The sequence below is a fragment of the Cydia strobilella genome, chromosome 10 (assembly GCF_947568885.1).
Source record: "Cydia strobilella chromosome 10, ilCydStro3.1, whole genome shotgun sequence".
Taxonomy (NCBI): Eukaryota; Metazoa; Arthropoda; class Insecta; order Lepidoptera; family Tortricidae; genus Cydia; species Cydia strobilella.
In genome coordinates this window covers 4,270,972-4,293,872 of record NC_086050.1, presented here as the reverse complement: position 1 = coordinate 4,293,872, position 22,901 = coordinate 4,270,972, and the positions used below count along the sequence as shown (strand labels likewise).

The 22,901-nt window shown below is 37.8% G+C and overlaps 2 protein-coding genes across 2 annotated transcripts; one reads left to right on the top strand and one right to left on the bottom strand.

Annotated features, from left to right (window-relative positions):
* Window positions 1–1,019: 1,019 nt before the first annotated feature.
* On the bottom strand, window positions 1,020–16,945 carry LOC134744560 (mitochondrial proton/calcium exchanger protein). Its single transcript, XM_063678398.1, has 7 exons — window positions 16,786–16,945; window positions 15,149–16,368; window positions 14,438–14,705; window positions 11,015–11,162; window positions 7,774–8,047; window positions 6,142–6,318; window positions 1,020–2,639 (listed from the first exon to the last, which is right to left on the bottom strand). Exons 1-7 carry the CDS (start codon window positions 16,829–16,831, stop codon window positions 2,484–2,486), a joined length of 2,289 nt encoding a protein of 762 aa, XP_063534468.1. The 5' UTR covers window positions 16,832–16,945; the 3' UTR covers window positions 1,020–2,483.
* Window positions 16,946–17,841: 896 nt separating this feature from the next.
* Window positions 17,842–19,851, top strand: LOC134744750 (probable oligoribonuclease). Its single transcript, XM_063678665.1, has 3 exons — window positions 17,842–17,979; window positions 18,187–18,428; window positions 19,104–19,851. The coding sequence occupies exons 1-3, from the start codon at window positions 17,895–17,897 to the stop codon at window positions 19,446–19,448; spliced, it is 672 nt and encodes a 223-aa protein (XP_063534735.1). The 5' UTR covers window positions 17,842–17,894; the 3' UTR covers window positions 19,449–19,851.
* Window positions 19,852–22,901: the final 3,050 nt, after the last annotated feature.

Below are 22,901 nucleotides of genomic sequence, written 5' to 3'. Positions count from 1 at the left end.
GACCTAGCCGTAGTGTAGGTATGGTAGGTATGTTGTTGTTTGATGTAAGAAATCACCACCAGTCGAGCTGACAACTTTTGTTTAAAGGTGGTACTTACTTTTTGCTTAGTGAGACGCAATGACATTGGACAGGTGGAAATGGTGGAATACCACCCTTAGCTGACTTTTTAAATGTTGTTTTGTTTGGTGGATTTATATGTTATTATGAGCGAATGTAAATTCAAAAAAACACCTATTTATATTTCTATCTATCTATACATATTTGATATTATAGTCCCCCGCCGCGATTGTCTGTATGTTCGCGATAAACTCGAAAACTACTAAACGGATTTTCATGCGGTTTTCACCTACCAATAGAGCGATTCTTGAGGAAGGTTTAGCTATATAATTTATTAAGGTTTACCCGTGCAAAGCCGGGGCGGGTCGCTAGTTTAGTATATTTTTTGATAGGGAAAAAACAAAATTATTTCTTATATCAGAATTAATTTCACTTAATTCTGATATAAGAAATACTTTTGTTTTTTACTTGTGGTAAAATATTTAAATAGGACATATCTCAGCATTTACATTTAGTAGTATTTTGCAGGTAGTCAAAAATGCCTGAACATTGACTGACATTAAGTCCCCGGCACAAAGCTCGGCCGAATTTCACCTTCCCATACAAACGGAGTTTCGTTCTCATTTTAAAACTACGTGTTGGATTATAATGAAACTTTGCACATTACAATGACATGAGGTATATCTAGGTCTGTAATTACTAATTAGTTTATAAAACAAACAAAATAGAGCAAAAACTAGTTTCGTATGAAAAACTTAAATTCACTGTATTTTTTTTAATATTGTATCTGAAGCTACATAAACTAACTACAGACCTAGTTATACCTTATCCTATTGTAAGTACAAAGTTTCAGAGCAATCTAGTCCTTTTAAAAAAAAAAATTAGAGCGTAACCACGCGTAACTACGTTTGTATAGAGAACCGAGCTTGTAATTGAAGGGTCAGATAATAAAACCAAGTAATTCATATAATGATCTGTTTATTCTCTTACTTTAACATAAGTAAGTTCGATTCTCAGCACATCTAATCGGTACAGATAAATGAACTAGCTAATATAACATTGAAATCACTATATTTGCTATACCCGACAACAGTTGTTTTAGAACAAGATTTTTTCATATAAAAGTATATTTAGTTGTGTTAATACCTGCATAAGATGAGCAGGTAGGGTCGTAATAGCTTAAATTATAGACAGCCAAGAATCACATGATACACCAGGGTTATAAAACCAGTTTTGAAATCATATAAAATTAATCCTCTATATATTTTATATACACAAATCCGTCACATTTTAAATGCAACTTGCGAGATATTTTATACCTGAAGTAAGTCAAAATTTTTGATAACTGATAATGTAGGCCGGTGCCAATAAAATAAACGAAATTCGAATACATACAGACATGCAATTTGTGCAACGCTAATATACACAACAAACATAAAACTTACAACAGCGATCACAGAAATGCATAAACAATAAAATAGAATTTTATAAACAACGAAACCGGAAATAAATAAAAATCTGAAAATCAGTTTGTACGGTGCGAAAGGGAATAGGCATTATGTAACTATTTACATGCAGTAATCAATTACATGTATACAAATGCTTATTGTCATTAGGGAAACATTACATAACAGTACATTACACTTTACATATGGGATCAAAGCTTGTAACTTTGTTAGTCAGACGGGTCAGACCAAGCTATAGTCTAAATTTTATTCTCACGTAAACAAAGGTGTGGCCGGTGACAAAAAACTTTTGCAGCATTCAGGGTACTTAAACTGTCCATATTTGCCATATTTATTAGAAATCTTTTTATATTCTACTCCAGAAATATTGACTGTTAAGGGAAACTAAATTTTAACATTAAAACATTTTGGTATATTAATGCAAAAGAAAAAGCTGCTTTTGTCGGGTAGTTTATTTATTCCACTGGTATTACTATGGAGATTCACCAGGGCGACCAAGTTGCGGGCCGCTCAAAATAAATTTTCAATAACTTTTGAGTTTGAGTGCTCCTGTAATCGCTTTTAATGGCAATTTGATAGTTTTTTGTAAGGATGTAGGCATACTTCCGCAAAACTCCGTCATTTCTTTAAGTTTTTCTGCGAGCCCCGACTTGCCTGCAACTGTCACTTTGACAGTGACAGTTGTTTGTTTACATTAATTCCGTGAGAATAAAATTCAGACTTTAAATATGTGTGGAATGCCATCATTAATATCGAATTTCTATGAAAATATGACATATATAATGACACTCCCTCGCTTTGTTCTATCAAAGCAAAGTCAGCTTAGACTATGCCCTATATTTTCAATAAGTATTGATGGGATCGTCATTTCTGCTGGTTGCTCGACTAGCATAAGACGTAAACGCCACCGACAGCCACAGTATTTACAACTTTACTCTAATATTCCTAAGGTTGAGTTTTCAGTGGCTCTCGTGCCGTTTACTGCTGTCCTCTGGTTTGCTGGTCTTGGTGACGATGTCTTCGCTCTTGGGGATCGAGGGTTGATCGCCGAACTTCTCCACTGCTTTTTTCATCTCCCGTCGCTTTTGTGCTTCTCGGATTAAGTCAAATAGACCCTGAAATCAAAGATAGATATAACTCCGTAATAGATGGATACAGTCTAAGGAAAAAACGTGCCTCGAAAATCAAGAAAATTTGATTCTCAATCAGAGGGCGCCACTAGCTTTGGCCTACTGTCGTATAGATGGCATTGACGGTTTCGTTTGTTATTTAACAATTTTAACGCATATCAGTGAAATGACATGGGTCAAATCATATAAAAATAATTAATGCAAATAAAAAAAATCATTTATCCATATTTAAATACATTATTATTATAAATCTTCATTTTTAGTTTTAAAGTGTATCGATAGATGGCAGTGAATTTTGTGGTTACAAAATTTACTATGACAGTACCGCTCTATCTTATTATATCCCTCTTTGGTATGTACGAGTCAAATCTTGCAAGTTAAACTTGACCCACTTCCCGACTTCCAATGAACCTAAAAGTTTGCGTACATATGCAAGTCGGGTGACAATGCAATATGATGTTCATGGTGTTCCAAAAGACTATAGAACCGCTGTCAGTCATTGAAGTGACAAGTGACATTTGACATTTCGAACTATGGAAAAGACCACCATCTACACTAGTGCCCCTAGCGGCGAATTCATACGCGTTAGCCCTCATTGTGTTTAGGGTTTTTAGAATTCTCTCGATAAGTATTAGTTGCCTGTCGAAAGAAAAGTAGTCAGCGACAAAAACTTGTACCAAAAATGAAATTTTTGCCGAAAAACTCATTCTTTTGTATACATCTATTTCAGTTTGTCCCATATAGGAAAGTCGGCTGAATGTCATTGACCACAGAGTTTTAATAAAAACTGTAAACACTGAATAATAACGGCGTTAAAAAGTTGTAAACAAATAAGAAATGGAATTTCCCAGACAAACATGTTTTTGGTCTAATCCATACTAATATTATAAATTCGAAAGTCTGTCTGTCTGTGTGTTACCTCTTCACGCTTACACCGCTGAACCGATTTAAATGAAATTTGGCATAGAGATAGTTTGAGTCCCGGAGAAGGACATAGGATAGTTTTTATCCCGAATATCATCCCTTATGAAAGTGAAAAGCGGAGTGGAATTGAGATAATTAATGAAGTGCCTGCTAATTTGTGTGCATAATACGTTCAAATTGCCATGATAATTTTTCCAGGCGCTATACTTACTCTAGCTGCTGTTACTAAGTCCGCGCAGAAAAAGACGCGGGCAAAAGCTAGTAATCTAATACATAGTTGACTTGATAAATTGTGTATTTTGTACTTTGTTTAACCGTAAAGTGACAAAAAATCATTTGAACCCAAGTTTATATTCACAGAATCATGATGGTTCGGCCGAAAAGAGATTTGTATTTTATACTTTACACATAACACACAAATCGTGTGCCTTGTCATTTTTGCAGATGGAGTTATTTTTAAGTCTAGCTTTATGCGTATAAACTGTCATTTTACTGCTATTTAAAACTTCGAAACATAGTTGGATTTGCCTAACTTGCCCTATGCTTAAATAATGCAAGTAGTCAGAAAACTCAAATATATAATACGTTTTGAAGTTAAAATAACGAAATGAATGATGCCAAATGCCATCTACAACGGAGGTGAGCCGGCGTTCGTTGTACAGAATGGGGTTGGGGTATTAATGTAGCAGATGGCGCCAGCATAGCTTGCCCTGTCAATCCCTAGAATTGTCAATTTTTTTTTAATGGAATTTTACGCCCTGGATACAGCCCAGCCAAATCTCATAGAAAAAGGGGTAAGCAATGATGGCGCCATCTATAGATGCAAACCTTTAACCCCATTATCAGGCAGGCTACCGCGAGAATCGATATTCGAAAATCATCTATTTGTCTCTCTATCGCTATTGCATGTCTAAGCGTTAGAGGCGAACGAACGATATATTTATAGCCCAGTCTTCATTCATTCATTTCATTTATTTATGACGTTGACGTCTGACGCACGGGTTGGCAGTGAACTTGGCGGGCGGCCATATATATTATACTAGCTTTTGCCCGCGACTTCGTCTGCGTGGAATTAGTAATTTAGTACCAGCAGTTAGAGTAAGTATAGCGCCTGGATAAAATCTAATGGCAATAATTTCGAGCCTAATATGCTTAATTGCTTACACCAATTAACTGGCAATTCATTAATCATTTCCTCGCCCCCTTTTTAGGGATGATTTTCGACATAATAACTATCCTATGTCCTTCCCCGGGACTCAAACTACAGCTATACCAAATTTTAACTAAATCGGTCCAGCGGTTTAAGCGTGAAGAGGTAACACACAGACATACAGACAGACTTTCGCATTTATAATATTAGTATGGATGACGGTTGACGGCCGCCGGGCTATTGCCCTACTGGACTAATGCCCGCCCCATAAGGAACTCATAAATTAATGTCGAGGAAAGTTTTCCGGTCGCAAAGATTCTGGAGGTAAAACATTTTTAAACTGGGCAGTTTGACATCCAAAACAGAGATAACGCTGTACTGCGCCATGTTTTGGGGTCACTGAATTGTCAACCGTCAACTTTTGACAATCAGAGTTACCGCAAAATGTATGGAGCTGTACAGCGCCATCTTGTTCATCTGTGAAATTCGAAGCACGAAATTGTCTCAGATTTTACGGATCTTACTCAATCAATGTGTCTTTGGTTCTACCGAGACTCGCAGAGACTACTGAGATTCATAGAGGCTCACAAGATGACTCACTCTCTCACTCCCCAAATAATCTTCTAGAACCTCCTTCAAGTCCAACAGCTCTATTAACACCTGCGCGGTCTCTGGCAAGTTCAAATGATCAGTAAACTCACTCCATTTCCGTTGTAGGAGCCTGGTCGAGCGCCTTCTGTATTTTGCTCTTTACTTCTAGAACTTAATTTTCCTCACCTCCTTCATTTGCTTCTCTGACAGGTACAAATGATCAAACTCACCTTGCTAGCTTGAGCTTCAATATTCTGCGCCTTCTCCCCTGTAGCGGCCTTGTCGAGCGTTTTCTGTATCTTGCTCTCTACTTCTACAACCTCCTCCTAGTCCAGCAGTATCAATCTCACCTTGCTAGCTTAATTAAATATTATGCGCCTTCTTCGCTGTAGCGGCTTTGCCGAGTGCCTTTTGTATCTTGCTTTCTACTTTTAGAATCTCCTCCTAGTCCAGCAGTATCAAACTCACCTTGCTAGCTTAATTAAATATTATGCGCCTTCTTCGCTGTAGCGGCTTTGTCGAGCGCCTTCTGTATCTTGCTCTCTACTTCTAGAACCTCCTCCTAGTCCAGCAGTATCAATCTCACCTTGCTAGCTTAATTAAATATTATGCGCCTTCTTCGCTGTAGCGGCTTTGTCGAGTGCCTTTTGTATCTTGCTTTCTACTTTTAGAATCTCCTCCTAGTCCAGCAGTATCAAACTCACCTTGCTAGCTTAATTAAATATTATGCGCCTTCTTCGCTGTAGCGGCTTTGTCGAGCGCCTTCTGTATCTTGCTCTCTACTTCTAGAACCTTCTCCTAGTCCAGCAGTATCAAACTCACCTTGCTAGCTTCCAGAGCTTCAATATTCTGCGCCTTCTTCGCTGTGGCGGCCTTGTCGAGCGCCTTCTGTATCTTGCTCTCTACTTCTAGAATCTCCTCCTTGTCGAGGAGCTCAATCAGCTCCTGTACCTGCTTCTCTGACAGGTTCACGTTCTCGTTGCCTATTATTTCAACCATCTGAAAGTGAATTAACAAAACTTCCGTGAGACACACACTTATTAGTTATTTACGATACAAGTGCGGGAATAAGCACTTTCCGTGCCTATGTCGAAAATTTAAAGGGCCATATGTAGTGAAACGTTGTACGATACACGTGCGAATACGTCGCATACACGATATTACGACGGACGGCCGACGGCCCTATTTTGGCGGACGGATAACTACGGAACTCTCTGACACTGAGCACGGCCCGACATGTATTTGGCCGGTTTTTTTTTTCTAATATGTCCGCATCCGTCTGACTGCAACCTCAATTGCGTTATATGATGACGACGACGACCCAACACAAGACGGCTATGCACACGGCGCACTGATACCACAAAAATTGCAGCTGCGTCGCAGTCCGTTTGACACAAAAATATTTACATAATATAAAACGCGACTAAAACATGTAAAAGTGTTCTATTTCTAACGTCACGTCATTCTTTGCGCTGCGAGTATAACGAGGTCATTATCATTTTAAAACGACCGAATTAGCCATGCCACGTGGAGAGTTTTCGCTAAAAACGTCTTTTTGTATTTACGTCATCTATTCATTTCATAGGTGTCATACACAAAAGTGTACAGTGATCAGCAGAATCAGTTAAGCGCACAAGATGCAAGATTTATGAAAATTTAAAGTATTTATTCAGATTGTTCTGAAGATTTTGCCAGCTTAGCTTTTGCTGCTAACTGTACATCTTCGAAGTGTTCCATAGTCAAACTAGGAACCTTTGTTTGTCTATTTTACCGCCTGTGCCTACACTTTCAATCTATTGGGATGTGCACGATGGCAGCGCCGCCTAGCGTTCGCAACGGTGTCAAATAATGAGCGCAACAAAATAAATATTATTCCTAAAAAATATTTACTATTAATGCACCTAACAATGTGCGGAATCTTTTCAGTTTTAATGTTAAATACACTTGGTTTTTGCTTTGTAAGAATTATCTGTGTATTTTATATTTTTCGGTCAATTTTCTTTGTTGTTGTTTCGTTACAAACTCAATAAGAAAAATGTATGTTTCATTGTTTTGATGGCCCACTTCGTGATCCTCTTCCAGGGGATACGTATGATGCTTACAAGTATACAAACTTTGCCCTTTTTCACAGGTTTTAATCAACACATTTTATGTTATTAAAATTATGTTCTCCCGCTTAAACGCAATGTCTGTTGTAACAGACAAGACAACTGTACATGCCAAAAGTACGCTTTTGACGGGCTTTCAATAACTGTCATTATAACTAATATTACAATCACCTAATGTTGGTACACTGTATTAGCCATAATATATATTAACATCCAAGAAAATCCAAAAATCTGCGTTGACATAGACTAGATAAAACGTTTAGCCATTACTTCGTGCGCGAGTCCGACTCGCACTTGGCCAGTTTTTTGTTCACAGATCACCATTTTCGACGACGATAGTACTCACCTTCAAAACGTCATCGACCTTCAACTGCCCGTCAAAATCATCATCCAACCTTCCCAAAACATCCTGTATCAACTTCAGCTTGGCCTCATCGGGCACTTTCTTTAGACTCTTAATGGAATGCATCAGTTCATCGATATGGATCAGCTGCTCCTTGGTCTTCTGTGGCTCGGACTTGGTCTGTTCTAGCGTTTTCTGGAGCGCTTTCTCTTTGTTTTCTAGCTCGACTAGAACGGAGTCCAGTTTGCTGATCATGTTGTTCACTGCTTTGTATAGTCTGAAAGCGGAAAAAACACAATGTTTTTAAAATTCATTTTCCCCCTTTGAGTCTTAGGGATCTAAGGATGGAATCACATCTATCAGCATCGAGCTGCATTATATATATGAGAAATCGCTCGTTAGTATGAAGACGCGTAGCAACAAGCTGTTTCGAATCGTCGTTTCGACTTTTACCTATTAATACGTGTAGTTAGACACTCGTAAAGTAGTTTATTGAGTAAGACCTGCTCGTAAGGGACTTTCCTTTGCGAGTGGAGTTTACATCATATGCGAACTATACTTTATAATATACAGGGTGGCTAAAAAATAAGTGCATTCCCGTTGCCAGGGAGGTTTTGGGATTATGCTGAGCAACTTTTACTATGGGACCAACCACGAAATCGCGAAAAAAATTTACCCTCCCATAGAAAATGGACTAGCCAAAATGTGACACAGCCAAATTTTTTTTCGCGATTCCGGGGTTAGTCCCATAGTAAAAGTTGCTGCTGCTGGCAACGGGAATGCACTTTTATTTTTAGGGTTCCGTACCCAAAGGGTAAAAACGGGACCCTATTACTAAGACTCCGCTATCCGTCCGTCTGTCTGTCTGTCACCAGGCTGTATCTCATTAACCGTGATAGCTAGAGAGTTGAAACTTTCACAGATGATGTATTTCTGCTGCCGCTATAACAACAAATACTAAAAAGTACGGAACCCTCGATGCGCGAGTCCGATTCGCACTTGGCCGGCTTTTTTTTTAGCCACCGATAGCATCAGACACTTTATTAAATTAGGTACTTTCATGTAAGTATTAGCATTAGCAGCAAGCAAAAATCAGTAGCAAATATAGATCTACATATGTAAAGTTTATATAACTAATCTAATAGCCTTCTGTCAGCCATACCTAGTCGGCTCATAAGTTCTGTCACTGGCCTTTAAAATTTAAATTTGGAACTCCTAAAACAAAAACCGTTCTGCATTTGAATTTCGAATCTTTATTAAATATTTGAGTAGTATAATTTTGCAATTTTCTGTTTTCTTCAACATGGAGTGGACGCTTAAAGATAGCCGTACCGCAATAATTGCACTATATCGTTGTGGTCACTCGCCGACTAAAATTTTTAAGCTACTTGAAAATTTAAAATTCTCTAAGATTTGTGTATCGTACCATAGAAAGATACAGTGAGGTCTCTAGTTTAAATGACAAGAAAAGAAGCGATCGTCCGCGTACAGCTAGGACTCCAGCGGTTGTACAAGCAATTAGGGCACGCATTGCCAGAAATCCCGCTAGGAAACAAAAAGTTATGGCCCTCCAGATGGGTTTGAGCAAAAACACGGTGAAAAGAGTGCTTAATCAAGACCTGAGACTTCGTCGGCTTAAAGCTTTAAGGCTTAAAAGATCTAAAGCTTTATTGAAGAAGTACGCTAAAAATAAGCACCGTTGTATACTGTTTTCGGACGAGAAAATTTTTGACATAGAAGAAAACTGTAATAAACAAAATGATAGAGTGTACGCTCGCAATAGTAACGAAGCGTCTAATAGCATTCCCCGTATTCAAAGAGGTCATCACCCTTCATCTGTGATGGTTTGGCTGGGAGTTTCTTATGCGGGCGTCACTAGTATGCATTTTTGTGAGAAAGGAGTAAAAACTAGTGCCAAAGTGTACCAAGACACGGTGTTGACTAATATTGTGAAACCACTATCCCATACGATGTTTCTAAACCAGCATTGGGTTTTCCAGCAGGACTCTGCTCCAGCCCATAAGGCAAAGTCTACACAAGCCTGGCTCGCCTCCAATAAAATCGACTTTATACGGCATGAAGATTGGCCCTCCTCTAGCCCAGATCTTAATCCTTTAGACTATAAAATATGGCAGTATTTAGAGGAAAAGGTGTGCTCAAAACCTCATGCAAATCTAGACTCGCTGAAAAAATCTCTTGCTACGGCAGTGGCCAATATCGACCTGAAAGTGGTGCGTGAATCCATTGACGACTGGCCACGAAGACTTCAAGCCTGTGTAGATAATTATGGCGGTCATTTTGAATAAATGTTATACATTTAGATTCTCTAGTTTATAAGCTTTCAAACGCTGTACAAATTATACGGAATAAACTTAAACTTTTGATTTTATTTGATACTATGTATAAGACCGACTAGGTATTTATAAACGTGGTGACGTAAGTTCTATAGCCATAATAAGAATATTTTTAATATCCCAACATTTGCAGTAAAATTATCTATCAATGCAAGGTCACCGACTCTAGATGTTGATAAATTATCAAGCTTGTTCACGAATCTTACGTCTCTAAGTATTACGGGCAGACGCGCACGTGCTAAGGTTATCTATGGTAATTACGACCTTTATTTTTGCGATAATGATGACAAAGTTATGATGCTGTTTAATATAAAAAATTACAAATGCATTTATTTCATTACTTTTTACAGCTGTTCTTAGTAATAAGGGTTAGGTAGGTAATTAGTCCATATTAAAATATCATCCTGAAGTAAAATTTTCTCTTTTAGCACTGAAAATCCTTTGTACTGTCTATTTCTGTGCCATATTTGTGTTATGTGTTTTGTACAATAAAGAGTTTATACATACATACACTACGTACATACAAAAACGAAAGTTGTGGGGTAAAATCTTTTCAATTATGTGGGACTGTGGGGTACTTTCGTTTTTGCTTTGTTTCGTTTAATTTTCCAATAACGTAAAATCAACTAATTCCTAAATTCCAAATTTTGGATATTTCATTTGTATGGCTGGGCCCTTAGGAGGCTAGACCCTACTCATAGTGTTGGGTTCCTGCCGGTGGGTAAGGTTTCCAGAGCTCAACGTGGGTGCCAGGGTTGGGGTCGGCACGTCGGAAGCGCGCATGTCGCGCCTCTGGAGTTGCAGGCGTCCATGGGATGCGGAGACTGCTTGCCATCAGGCGGGCCGTATGCTTGTTTGACACCGACGTAGTATAAAAAAAAAGTACATACCTTCTGGCGCCCTTGGAGACCTTGATGTCTGCCTGATTGGTCTTAACAATCTCTTGCATCTCCTTGACATCTTCGCTGTACTCGGAGAGCTCCGCCTTTAGGTCTTGGATACTCTCCTTTTCGAGGAGCAGGGATTTCTTCTGTTCAGCTGTAATGTTAGATATTTTGTTATTTTATGATTCGGAATGATATTATGAAGAATTTCTTATTGAGGAAGTAAAGGGTGAAAATTTAAACACATTAAAAAAAGTCGATATGAGCGAAATATCCATACTAATATTATAAATGCGAAAGTCTGTCTGTCTGTCTGTCTGTGTGTTACCTCTTCACGCTTAAACCACTGAACCGATTTAGTTGAAATTTGGTATACAGATAGTTTGAGTCCCGGGGAAGGACATAGGATACTTTTTATCCCAGAACTCACCCCTCTAGGGGGTGAAAAGGGGGGTGGAAAATTGTATGGGGAATCAATAACCGCTGAACCGATTTAGATGAAACTTGGTATGGGAATAGTTTGAGCTGCGGGGAAGGATATAGAATAACTTTGATCCACGAAATCATCCCTTAAGGGGGTAAAAAATGTATAGTGTGGACCAATTTGGGGGTGAAAAAAGGATGGATTAAAAAGCAAATTTGTTTAAGAATTAAGGTATCCAAATTACTAATTCCACGCAGACGAAGTCGCAGGCAAAAGCTAGTATGTCATATATACGAAATAAATATTATTATATTATCAAATTAAAACATATACTCGTTGGTTCTCCCAAATATCAAAATGACATCTAATATTTTTTTATTACTTTACGTTGGCGTTGGTTTAAGTTCTTCAGGATGGTCACACTATTTCACCTCTAAAATCTAATTCAAAGGAATAAACCTTGAACGCCATAGTGTTCTGCTAATAATATGTTCACAAACATAAGATATTTAAAAGTTCAGTCTCATAAACATAACACTGTTCATCATCATCACACCTATTCAAATTTAGCAGACCATTTTTAGGGTTCTGTACCCAACAGACGCAACAGCAGAAATACATCATCTGTGAAAATTTCAACTGTTGATGAGATAAAGCCTGGTGACAGACAGACGGACAGAGGAGTCTTAGTAAAAGGATCCCGGTTTTACCCTTTGGGTACGGAACCCTAAAAACAGAATAAAATAAATATTTAAGTGGGGCTCCCATACAACAAACGTGATACGGAACCCTTCGTGCGCAAGTCCGACTCGCATTTGGCCGGTTTTTCTTTTTGACTTAGGTATTTATTTCAGCGAATTGTGAGGCATTGCGTGATATTAATATCCTTTTACTGATATCATATCTAGTGGAAGTCCGAAGACAAGGATTTGCGATAAAAATGCAGAAAACAAAAATAAAAATAGAATACATATACAGATCCGCTATCTTGTCTCAGAATCTTTTTCTAGAAGAAATTACGCTTGTACTGAAAACAACAAGTTGTAGAGCAATTTCGATTCAGTGGTTAATAAAATAAATAAAACATTTCACAGTATTTGTATGATTGATATTATGTAAGACCATAGTGTTAGCAAAATAATCCAGCCAAATATCGACTTTACTGTCAATGAGGAAGATCCAATTTGCCATGAAACTCTACTAATACTGCATGAAATTAGAAAAGTAATAGATAGTTCTGATAAGCACGATAATAATATAGCTATAGCAACAAGGAAATTTACTTTATCAGGCCACTGATAGGAACTACTTTCAGTCTGACACACATGTAATATGTATATCCTAATGTATGTGACCTTCAATAATTTATTATACAGTATGAATAATGTAACAAACAAACAATAGTCATGACAAATACGCCATATGATAGTAACTGTGGGCAAATTATTATAGACCATAAAGCTCTAGCCTTAAGCATGAAATTGGAATAGTTTGAAGAAAAGAAATGTGTACCTAACTTTTTTGTTATGCATATCAACTAGGTAGACATAATAAGATTATAACTCAATGATTATTGCTATTTTCATCATGCTTTTCAAATATGATGACACATAGATAGCTAAGCATTCAAAAAAACTCAACCAAATAACGTCTTATTCCTATCACTACATAGTATAAAACAAAGTCGCTTCCTGGTGTCTGTCTGTCCCTATGTATGCTTAGATCTTTAAAACTAGTTTTTTTTTTTTAAATAGATATAGTGATTCAAGAGGAAGGTTTATATGTATAATACATCAGCATTGCACCCGTGCGAAGCCGGGGCGGGTCGCTAGTTCTAAATAAGTAGGCAATTTTATTATTTAAAAAGCGTTTTCGTAAATGGTTGATCCTATTTACATATGGCAGTAATGATTTTTGTAGGGAGATAAATCGAAGAGATTATTTAAAATTAAACTCCGAAAACAACCGAGACTTTTTTTTCTCAAGAAGGCAAAAACCTAAAATAATGATGTCATAGCTTGTTCGGAACTTTTTGGCAAGCGTAAGGGAAAGAAATGCTACATACTATGAATTCATAGCGATCTTGATCTTCCCGTTATGGCGTAATGCCAATATTAAAAGATCATTTACTAAAGGCATGATGCTCTTTTACAAGTATTCATGTTCTTAGAATGCTTTTTAGGGTTCCGTACCCAAAGGGTAAAAACGGGACCCTATTACTAAGACTCCGCTGTCCGTCTGTCTGTCACCAGGCTGTATCTCATGAACCATGACACTTGAATTTTTTACAGATGATGTATTTCTGTTGCCGCTATAACAACAAATACTAAAAAGTCGGTGGGCGAGTCAGACTCGCACTTGTCCGGTTTTTTTTTAGAATAGCCTGCAACCTTATTGTCCTTATGATCTTGGCTTTATTAATGCATTCTTTGTTGCCAGTAACTAGTGCCTAGTCATCGAGGTAAACACTTTTGTTGCAAAACATACTATAATTAGCAAAAGGCAAAAAAAACAACTAGGCACTTAACCTAAGTGCTTGAGTTTAATGACCAGAGGCAGCCAGCAGGCCTAACATGGTCGCACTATAAAAAAGTGTTTAAAAAAAACTTGCATTTTGAAACTTTGAGGTCCTCACTAGGTCCTGTCCTGTATTTTTTATTATCCCAATATTTTTATTATTTTCTAATTTATTGTGATATATTTCTCATTTTCTATCAATTTAACTAGATTTAGTTATAAAATTTAACATGTGTCAATAACCCTATTGTCTGTTATCACAACCATCACTTTCTAACAAGTATGTATGTGTGAGTGTGATAGTGACAAATGACACAAATGATAAAAGTGTAAACAAACTGATGAGAAGTTGTGCAGGTGTCAAAAAAAGGTATCTCACTATTCAACAAGTCCAAAAGCTAGTGAAACCCTTGGCAATGTAAAATGTAACTAAAGATGCAACTAGGATTTGCTCATATAAGTGAGATAGAAGTTCAAAAAGTACTTACCTAATTTTTCTAAAGCATCCTCAATGGCCTCGATGTCCTTGCCAGACAGACCCTCCTCCACCGGTTTAGGACTATCCACATTCAGCACCTTTGCCTCATCCTTGGCAGCGGCTTCTTGTTCAATATCAAGTACGGGCGCTTTGTCTTTGAGTTCTTCCTTCTCTCTCTTCTTTGCGTCCAGTATTTGTTTCTCTTTCTCAGCTTCAAGCATCTCGGCCTGTTCTTCTTTGATCTTTAGTTCTTCAAGCCTGATGGATTCCATTTTAGCCTGAAATCACAGTAAGAAATATGAGTATATTTAATGACAAATTGATCTGTGGGTGATGAAACCATGCTGCGGTTTCATTTTTATCACCTGTCACTATGCCCCTCACTTTCGCAGTTCGCACTTACATACTTGTTAGAACCTGATAGGCATAGTGACAAGCAATAAAAATGCGACTGTGCTACCGCCGCTGGTTACTGGTAATAGTTGACTGGCAGAGAATGAATCAAAGCTACTACCCTGACTTTGCTGCTTTAACTATTTTGTATTCTGCAATATTTTAAACTGAAAATGAAATAAAGTCAGCTGGCAATATGGGTAATTATTCAAAATTAAGACATTTTACTACCATTCTCCCACCCAAAACCCAGATGTGAGTATAAAACACAATTTGAAAAGGAATAAAAATCAAGGTTTTGTGATATTCTTAAAAAAAAACTAATTACCTTGAAGTCAATTTTGCCTTCCTTCTCTCCAATGGCAGCCTTAGTCTGCATCACGACCGAGTCAGGCAGTGCTGAAATGGTAGCCTTCAACTTATATGTTGTCGGCACATGTTCTGGCACCATCAACGCTCTGGACAGAAGCAAGAGCGACGGTGGAACTTTCTCGTTCAAAGATAAATCTAGCCAGTTTCTTAACTCCTTCCTAAGTCGCTCTTCTGATACACCATAAGCTCTCATTCCACGCGCTTGGCATGCCTGTTGCAACTCGCTGAAGTTTAAGCTGTCCACACCTTCTTTAGCTATCATTTTGTCATCAGCAGCCAAAGACCGCAGCTTCATCCTCAGATTCCACCGTAGCATAGCACTTGTACCAATAGAAGTCACTTCTAACACTTTGCAAAGTGCAATCAGATGTGGCCTCTGAAGTGAATCTAATGTGATTTCATCTTCAAATAACTTTGAGAATTTCATTATTTCCTCACTAGTGGCCACATCACCAGTAGTTCTGACTTTTGTGAAGAAGGTCTGAAACTCTTTTGCGATTGTCGAGTGTCTATTACTCGCCTGAGGAGCCATCTGATCCAGTGTCTCTTGGAAAAACTTTGCCATTTCCAATTTAACTTTCAAGTGCTGTTTCATTTTTGATTCCTTCTGATCTTTGCTTTCAAATGTGGATGGCAACATGTTAGGGAACATTTTTATGAATAATGGCAGTAAGAATTCTAGAAAGGGCACAACAATAAATACTATAAATGGTACCATTCTGAATAAGTCTCCAATTGTAGTGATGAGTAGCTTATGCTCTCGCCGAGTTAGCGACTTGCCTCTTAGAATCTTAAAGCATAAACCTGTCGAGATCCTGATTTCAATGAAGAGTAGTTTGAAACCATATGCATAATGCCTGATCTCAGCCATGATGCGTTCCCCTATACTTTTCTTCGGTACTTCCTTTACTGGGAGCTTCTCTTTTTCAGCGATTCCTTTCTTTATAGTTTCAACTGCTGCTTCGACTTTTGAAGAAGGTTTAAGCGGTTCCTTTTCATAGTAGCAGGAGCTTGTGGCTATTCCTCTGTAGTAGGGCGGAGTGTACACCACTCTGGCATTTAATGGCCGCTGTGTAAAGCCTAAATGAGGCTTGCCTGGCTGGATAGCATATGACAGGGTTCTTGCATGTCTCACATGTGAAAAATACTGATACTCTTTAATTTCCCATTTCAGAGCTAGAATATAAGATGGAAATGTTTTATAGAATAAGCTTATTAGAAATTACATAAGAATTTCATACGCGAGAAATTGACCCAGAAATATACACAGAAATGTCAAGGAAATCGGCGAATAAGAAACATCAACATACAAGCAAACATTGTTTATGCAACTGGGTTAAACATATGAAACTCGTTGCAAGTAACAACAAACTTGTTTTATGTAAGTAAACAATTAGTTAATAATTCCATGATTCGCATGATGCCTCAATAACAGTCAGTCAGTCACTCAGTAATTGTGTTTTCAAAATAAAGTACTTTTTAATGGAAACTCCAACTCCAAATCGATTAATCGGAAGACTGCGCCATCCGAATGTAAAGGTTATGGAAGGTCCTTAATATTATTCGAGTTTCGAGAATTTACTCAATACTTACTTGATCTTTTTATGCACCGGCACGGATTCAAAATTAATCTGTTCATGTTTACGTTTCGAGGGGATGATGGTATCGTTTATATGAATGAAAATCTAATAAATAAAAACAAAATCAACCTTTAGACACCATGACAATATGATGACAATCGAGAGGAAAATGCACAGATAACACAAATAACACAAGTAATGTGTACATCGTAGTCATCGTAAGACAATATCGTTGTGCCAATCGCAATGTTAGAAATTTTCCAACAGGTCAAGGTTAACAATCGCAATGATCTTAATAATTTAAATCTATAATAATTTAACTGAGTATATTAGTTTTATCTTTAGTTCTAACACAAGCATTGGAAAAAGAAAAATATAGGGGCACGTGACGTCCGGATGTAAGACCATGGTAAAGGATGTAAGACCATGGTAAAGGTCGTAACACACCATCGCACCGCACGAAGGTCACTGTGCGATGCACCCATAAGTAAGAGCGAGAAAGAGACTTCGTGGTTTATTATTCTCATGATAGATTTATGGGTCGGTCATGAGGGCCGGAAATGACCGAACGGGATAGTCTTATGTATCTTTCAGTAGGAGTAGCAGAGAAAGCGCTGTTATTGTTTGTCCTTGTCACAGTCTCACATTTTTTTTGTTTGCCCACCGTAAATATATAGTTTGTCAAAGGACTGTCTCATTTCAAACATAGACAGAGAGAAGCATACTATCTTTGTCTTACCCTAGTACTAGCACCCAAAAGAAAAGGATGAGTATAGTTTTTTTTTGTTCTTATTTACTGTCAAGATTTGCTTGACCAACTATAGTATGGTTTATGGTGAACTACAAATCTTCTCGTATGTTTCGTCCGTCACGGGCGCACGCGTATAGCTGATCTATGTAATGCTAGGTCTATGATTTCGAGTAGTTTCTCTTTCCTCAATACGTGAATTGAAAGTGATGCCACAATACTTATTCTCAATGTTGGCAACACGATTTTTTATCTCGTTGTGATAGCAAGTTTGATTAGTTCGGTTGGCAACGCTGTTCCCTGACAGTTGAGTGAGTTGAGTGCACGTTGAGTGTTGACATTCATTATATTTAAATTTAATTAAAATCTTATAAATGCTAAGCTTTAGGCAATCTCTTACTTTCAGTATAAACGGTATAGTCAAGTACTTCATTCGGCCGATGTCTGCCCATAGTAGCAGTAAGTGTCTTAAATTTACAGAGGTTATTATCATTTATTTACATCGTACCTCGTGATACCTTTTCTATAATATCATAAATAAAAACTCGCTTCTCACAAGTACTTAGTCTCTACAATTCAACTATGTATATTGTGACTAATAATACCCATAAATTTCAACGTTTTTATACAACAACATACGTTTTTACAACGTAATTTTTGTTACAGAATGCCAACTGAACCACGACACTTTCCCACATGTTAAAGCCAAAGACGCGGCTAAACGAATAGTATGGATAGACTTAGAGATGACAGGGCTGAACATCGAGAAGGACTATATCATGGAGATTGGCTGCTTAGTGACCGACGCTCAGCTGAATGTGGTGGCAACGGGGCCCAATATTGTCATTCATCAGCCCGACCATGTCTTGAAGAGCATGGATGAGTGGTGTGTCAATCAACATGGTGAGGTATAGAACATAAACTTGAAGTACTAGGGTCATCAATCATCATCATTTGCTTTCCGCTGACCCACTCGGCAGCAATGCTCAGCAAGTATTTTATTCCATTCTTCTCTGTTGTCTGATCTCATCCACTTGTGAGAACTTTTACAAAGACGTGCATGGCTATCTTGAAATTCAAAATGGAAAATCTCTTGTAAATCTGCATCCCTGATAACCCACTAAGGGCCACGCGAAGCGAAGCAGCGGGGCGCGGCGGGCTCACGGCGTTCGCGTTCGCAATGAGATCGCCCAGTAGGAAACTTCTATAGGTACCAAAGGATTGACTAGACTTATATTGACTTTCTGTGGCAGCATGGTTGCATTTTTATCGCCTGTCACTATGCCTGTCCCTTTCGCACTTATATACTTGTTAGAACGTGACAGACATGGTGACAGGCGATAAAAATCCAAACGTGCTTAGCACGCAGGATTGATTCTTAAAAAACCAAAGGATTGATTCACCCCGCGCCGCATCGCTTCGCGTTCGCGTGTTTTTCGCGTAGTACGCTGCGCTATTGTTGCTACACCAATTTATAAAATTACCCAGCATTTGAAGATACCCCAATGCATCTTACCTATCTATTCATACAACATTCCTTTGAGTTTTTGAAATAAATTTGTAAATGACCGAAACATTTACAGAGTGGCCTGACTGAGTCCTGCCGCAAATCCAAAGTATCAATCGAAGACGCCGAAAAGCAGATACTACAATTCATTAGCTCCCATGTACCTGAGAAAAAATGCCCGCTGGCCGGCAACAGTGTTTACATGGACCGTCTGTTTATACGCAAATACATGCCACAGTTCAACCAGTATTTACATTATAGAGTAATTGATGTTAGTACGATTAAAGAACTCGCTAAACGTTGGTACCAGAAGGACTTCTCTAACATTCCTCAGAAGAAGTTTTCGCATCGTGCTGTGGACGATATTCTGGAGAGTATTGAGGAGTTGAAGTATTATAAAGAACATATATTTAAATCATGAATGCATTGTGCGTTTTAGCAAAAAAAAATGTTTAGATTAATTTGACATTTAATACAATATTTTCATGTGTCTCATGGATGTTTGATCATTATAATTTATTACTATAATAACTTCTTTTTGGAGAGACGAGCTAGTGAACTTCGACAGATACTGGTGGAGAACAGCACAGGATAGGAAGGAATGGGAAAAACTGAGGGAGGCCTTTTCCGCACATGCGACATGCAAATAATAAATCACACGACAAAAATAAAATAATAATAAAATACGTGAGTGACCCGTTATTAATATATTTAATTTGTCTGTGTCTCACGGACGTTTTGTTAATAAACCAATAATAATTGTAATTTTATGTAATTGTAAAAAAAGAAGCATGAAATAAAGGCTATTAATATTATTACTATTACTAACTTCTTTTTATTACTGTTGTTGTTCGTGTACTAGCTTTTTTAGGGTTCCGTACCCAAAGGGTAAAAACGGGGTCCTATTACTAAGACTCCGCTGTCTGTCTGTCTGTCACCAGGCTTGTATCTCATGAACCGTGATAGCTAGACAGTTGAAAATTTCACAGATGATGTATTTCTGTTGCCGCTATAACAACAAATACTAAAAACAGAATAAAATAAATATTTAGGTGGGGTTCCCATACAACAAACGTGATTTTTCTTTGCCGTTTTTTGCGTAATGGTACGGAACCGAGTCCGACTCGCACTTGGCCGGTTTTGTTACCGCCATAGAAAAGTACATGGGGAAATGGTAACACAATAGGAAAAAACCCTGGGATATTTTTTTAACCTATTAGGATCGAAAAAGCTCGTGATCCTGACTAGAAATAACAAAACTTGCAAAAAGGTCACATAAAAAAATGGCAAAAAAAAAAGAAACGCTCGTACAGGCGCTCTATAGTCTGTATCATTAGGTATTTAAAAGAATGTAAACAAACCACAATTAGGTATTTTATTGGGCAAGAAATTTCTCTGGTGGAAACGCAGCCTTACCTTACCGCCTCGAACGAGATTCCTACTGGCGATCTTTCGGAACACCAATCGATCGGATTCTCTAACCTAACCTGAGTTTGTGAATACCTATTTTCTTATTTTAGCGATATTTTGTGCTATTAATAATTTATTTACATAGGTTGCCGACCGCTGCCCTAAGGGATTGTTTACATTACGCGTACGTTTGGAATGCGGAGTTGGACCATTTAGCAGCCAAGGGCCACATCCACATAGTAGTTAACAAGTTGACGCGGGCCGCACTTTGTTAATATTTGTGACTTTACCAGACATTGTCGTTTGTCAATATTACATACGAAATAACCAGGGAGGCTCGCGGGCCGCCTGTTGCCGACAACTGCCTTAGGGTTAGGGTATCAAGATACTCGTAGTAAGTATTATGAAATCCTATGGAACCTTATATTTCCTATTTTTTTAATGTGTAGTGGAAAGTAGTAGGTAACGAGGACGAATCTTTAGATACTTCATCACATATATTTTCCGACATTCCTCCTTGTTTCAGGCATAATTAATCGAGACATAATTACATACCTAGTTAACAATTAAACTTGCGGATTGGTTGACGCGTGTATAACGTTAATTACTCATACTGAGACATTTGTATACGTCACTCGTCACTTACAGTCATGACGTCATGTTTAATTAACTTTCCTTGTAGCTTATTATCGTTTTATTACCGAGGGTTTCCAGTACTTTCAATCGCGAAACGTATGAAGGGTTTATATTTGAAATTTTGTTTAAAGATTTGAACCGATTTCTTCGACGACTTGTAGAGCCAATCAGTCCTTTCACACTATTTATTAGTGTCAGTTTCAACCTTTTTGATGGCGCGACCTCTTTAACTTGAGGAAGATATTGCGACGTCGCAAAATTTTCGCAATCCGGGACCCTCCACTGTCTGTAGGTACCCCCGTAAGGTACATGCTGTTTATTGTTTTTTTTTTTACTAAGGCTCAGCCTTACTTCCCTATGGAGGGTTTCTTCTATGGCGACCCATAGTTTGAAAAATACTACAAATGCATTTATTTCATTACTTTTTACAGCTGTAATGACCTATGAAAACCGACATTTTTCGAGTTTAAATTAGTTAGGTAACATTTATACTTCGCAATATCCACACGATCGGTCGCCGCAGAAATTCATTAAGCTTCATGAATAGCATCCCCGAAGCCTGGTCTTCGTTTATATTTCATTAACATCCCTGAACGCCTGTTAGAGATGAAACTGTGCCACAGATTCGCAGGCAAGGCGTTGATGCGACGCATTACGTTGCTTTTGGAAACTAATCAACGACCTACTCTGAGGGCCACTAAGTGTTCGCGGTAGGCCCTCTGATTCACAGACACCACACAGGACATACCTACCTACATACCTATTTTTATCTAATCTAGAATTCTAGAGCTTTGCACGTTATGTAGACGGGACCCCATATTCATAAAACATGGCAAACCTTTGCAAATTTGTCCCTTTCTATTAAACACAAATGTCAAAATCAAGGATAAGGACAAAAGATTATGAATAAAGCTATAGGGCTACGAATTCTACGAAATTATTAGGATATAATATATTATCCAGTAGGTAGAGGTAGGTAAATATCCGCATATAAGTACTCACCGCTTTCACTTTACCTATATCTCGGTCTGAGTCGGTACCACCGATACCTACACTACAGTCATTATAGGTAGGTACTTTGCGCGTATCGTTGAGATGCTCACTCGTACTTAATAGTCTTCATACCTGGGACTGGGACCCTGTATCTATGGAAAAAATGCTTCGAAACTTCCGCGAACAATGCCAATTACAATAGTGTTTCTAGACCTTGTTGGACAGACTGGCAGCGGGTTACCACGTGATTGGAGAGATCTTCAAATAAAAGCTGGGCGACTGTATTGATTGAGTTTTATTTTACTATCACTTACAGGCCTTTCTAGACATTAATAATTATTGTTAATATAGTGTAAAAAGTGTAAAACGAATTAAAGTAAAAATAAAATGGGACGGCACAAGTAAAAGGCAGGCGATCGGCATCAAGCCATAGACAAGAAGAAGAAATATGACATTTAGTGTTGTCATGTACATATCCGATGTAGAGAATAGACAATTAAAGTTTATTTTTAACACTCCTCCTTATTCTCTACCTAGGATAGAGTTCACATTACAAAATAGGCATTAGCAGATTACAATATTATCATGCATGACTATCTTTATATAAGTACATAGAGCAAAAACAAATTGAGTAAACTAATAGCATAACCCTATTCATTATACATTTTCAAGACACAACTCAGATATACATTTTTGATGTTTTATAGTACTTAAGGGCTTTGTTAACACGTCTGCTACCATTTTCTCAGTTGGTAGGTATTTTACATTTATTAAACCTTGTTGAATAAGGTCTTTAACAAAATGGTAGCGCAAGTCTATGTGTTTTGTCCTTTTG

Coding starts and splice junctions, on each gene's coding strand:
- LOC134744750 (XM_063678665.1), top strand. CDS start 17,895: ATGCTAAGCTTTAGGCAATCTCTTACTTTCAGTATAAACGGTATAGTC. Junction 17,980..18,186: donor GATGTCTGCCCATAGTAGCA/GTAAGTGTCTTA, acceptor TTTTTGTTACAG/AATGCCAACTGAACCACGAC. Junction 18,429..19,103: donor GTGTCAATCAACATGGTGAG/GTATAGAACATA, acceptor AAACATTTACAG/AGTGGCCTGACTGAGTCCTG.
- LOC134744560 (XM_063678398.1), bottom strand. CDS start 16,831: ATGAACAGATTAATTTTGAATCCGTGCCGGTGCATAAAAAGATCAA. Junction 11,163..14,437: donor GGATGCTTTAGAAAAATTAG/GTAAGTACTTTT, acceptor CTAACATTACAG/CTGAACAGAAGAAATCCCTG. Junction 6,319..7,773: donor AGGTCGATGACGTTTTGAAG/GTGAGTACTATC, acceptor ATTCACTTTCAG/ATGGTTGAAATAATAGGCAA.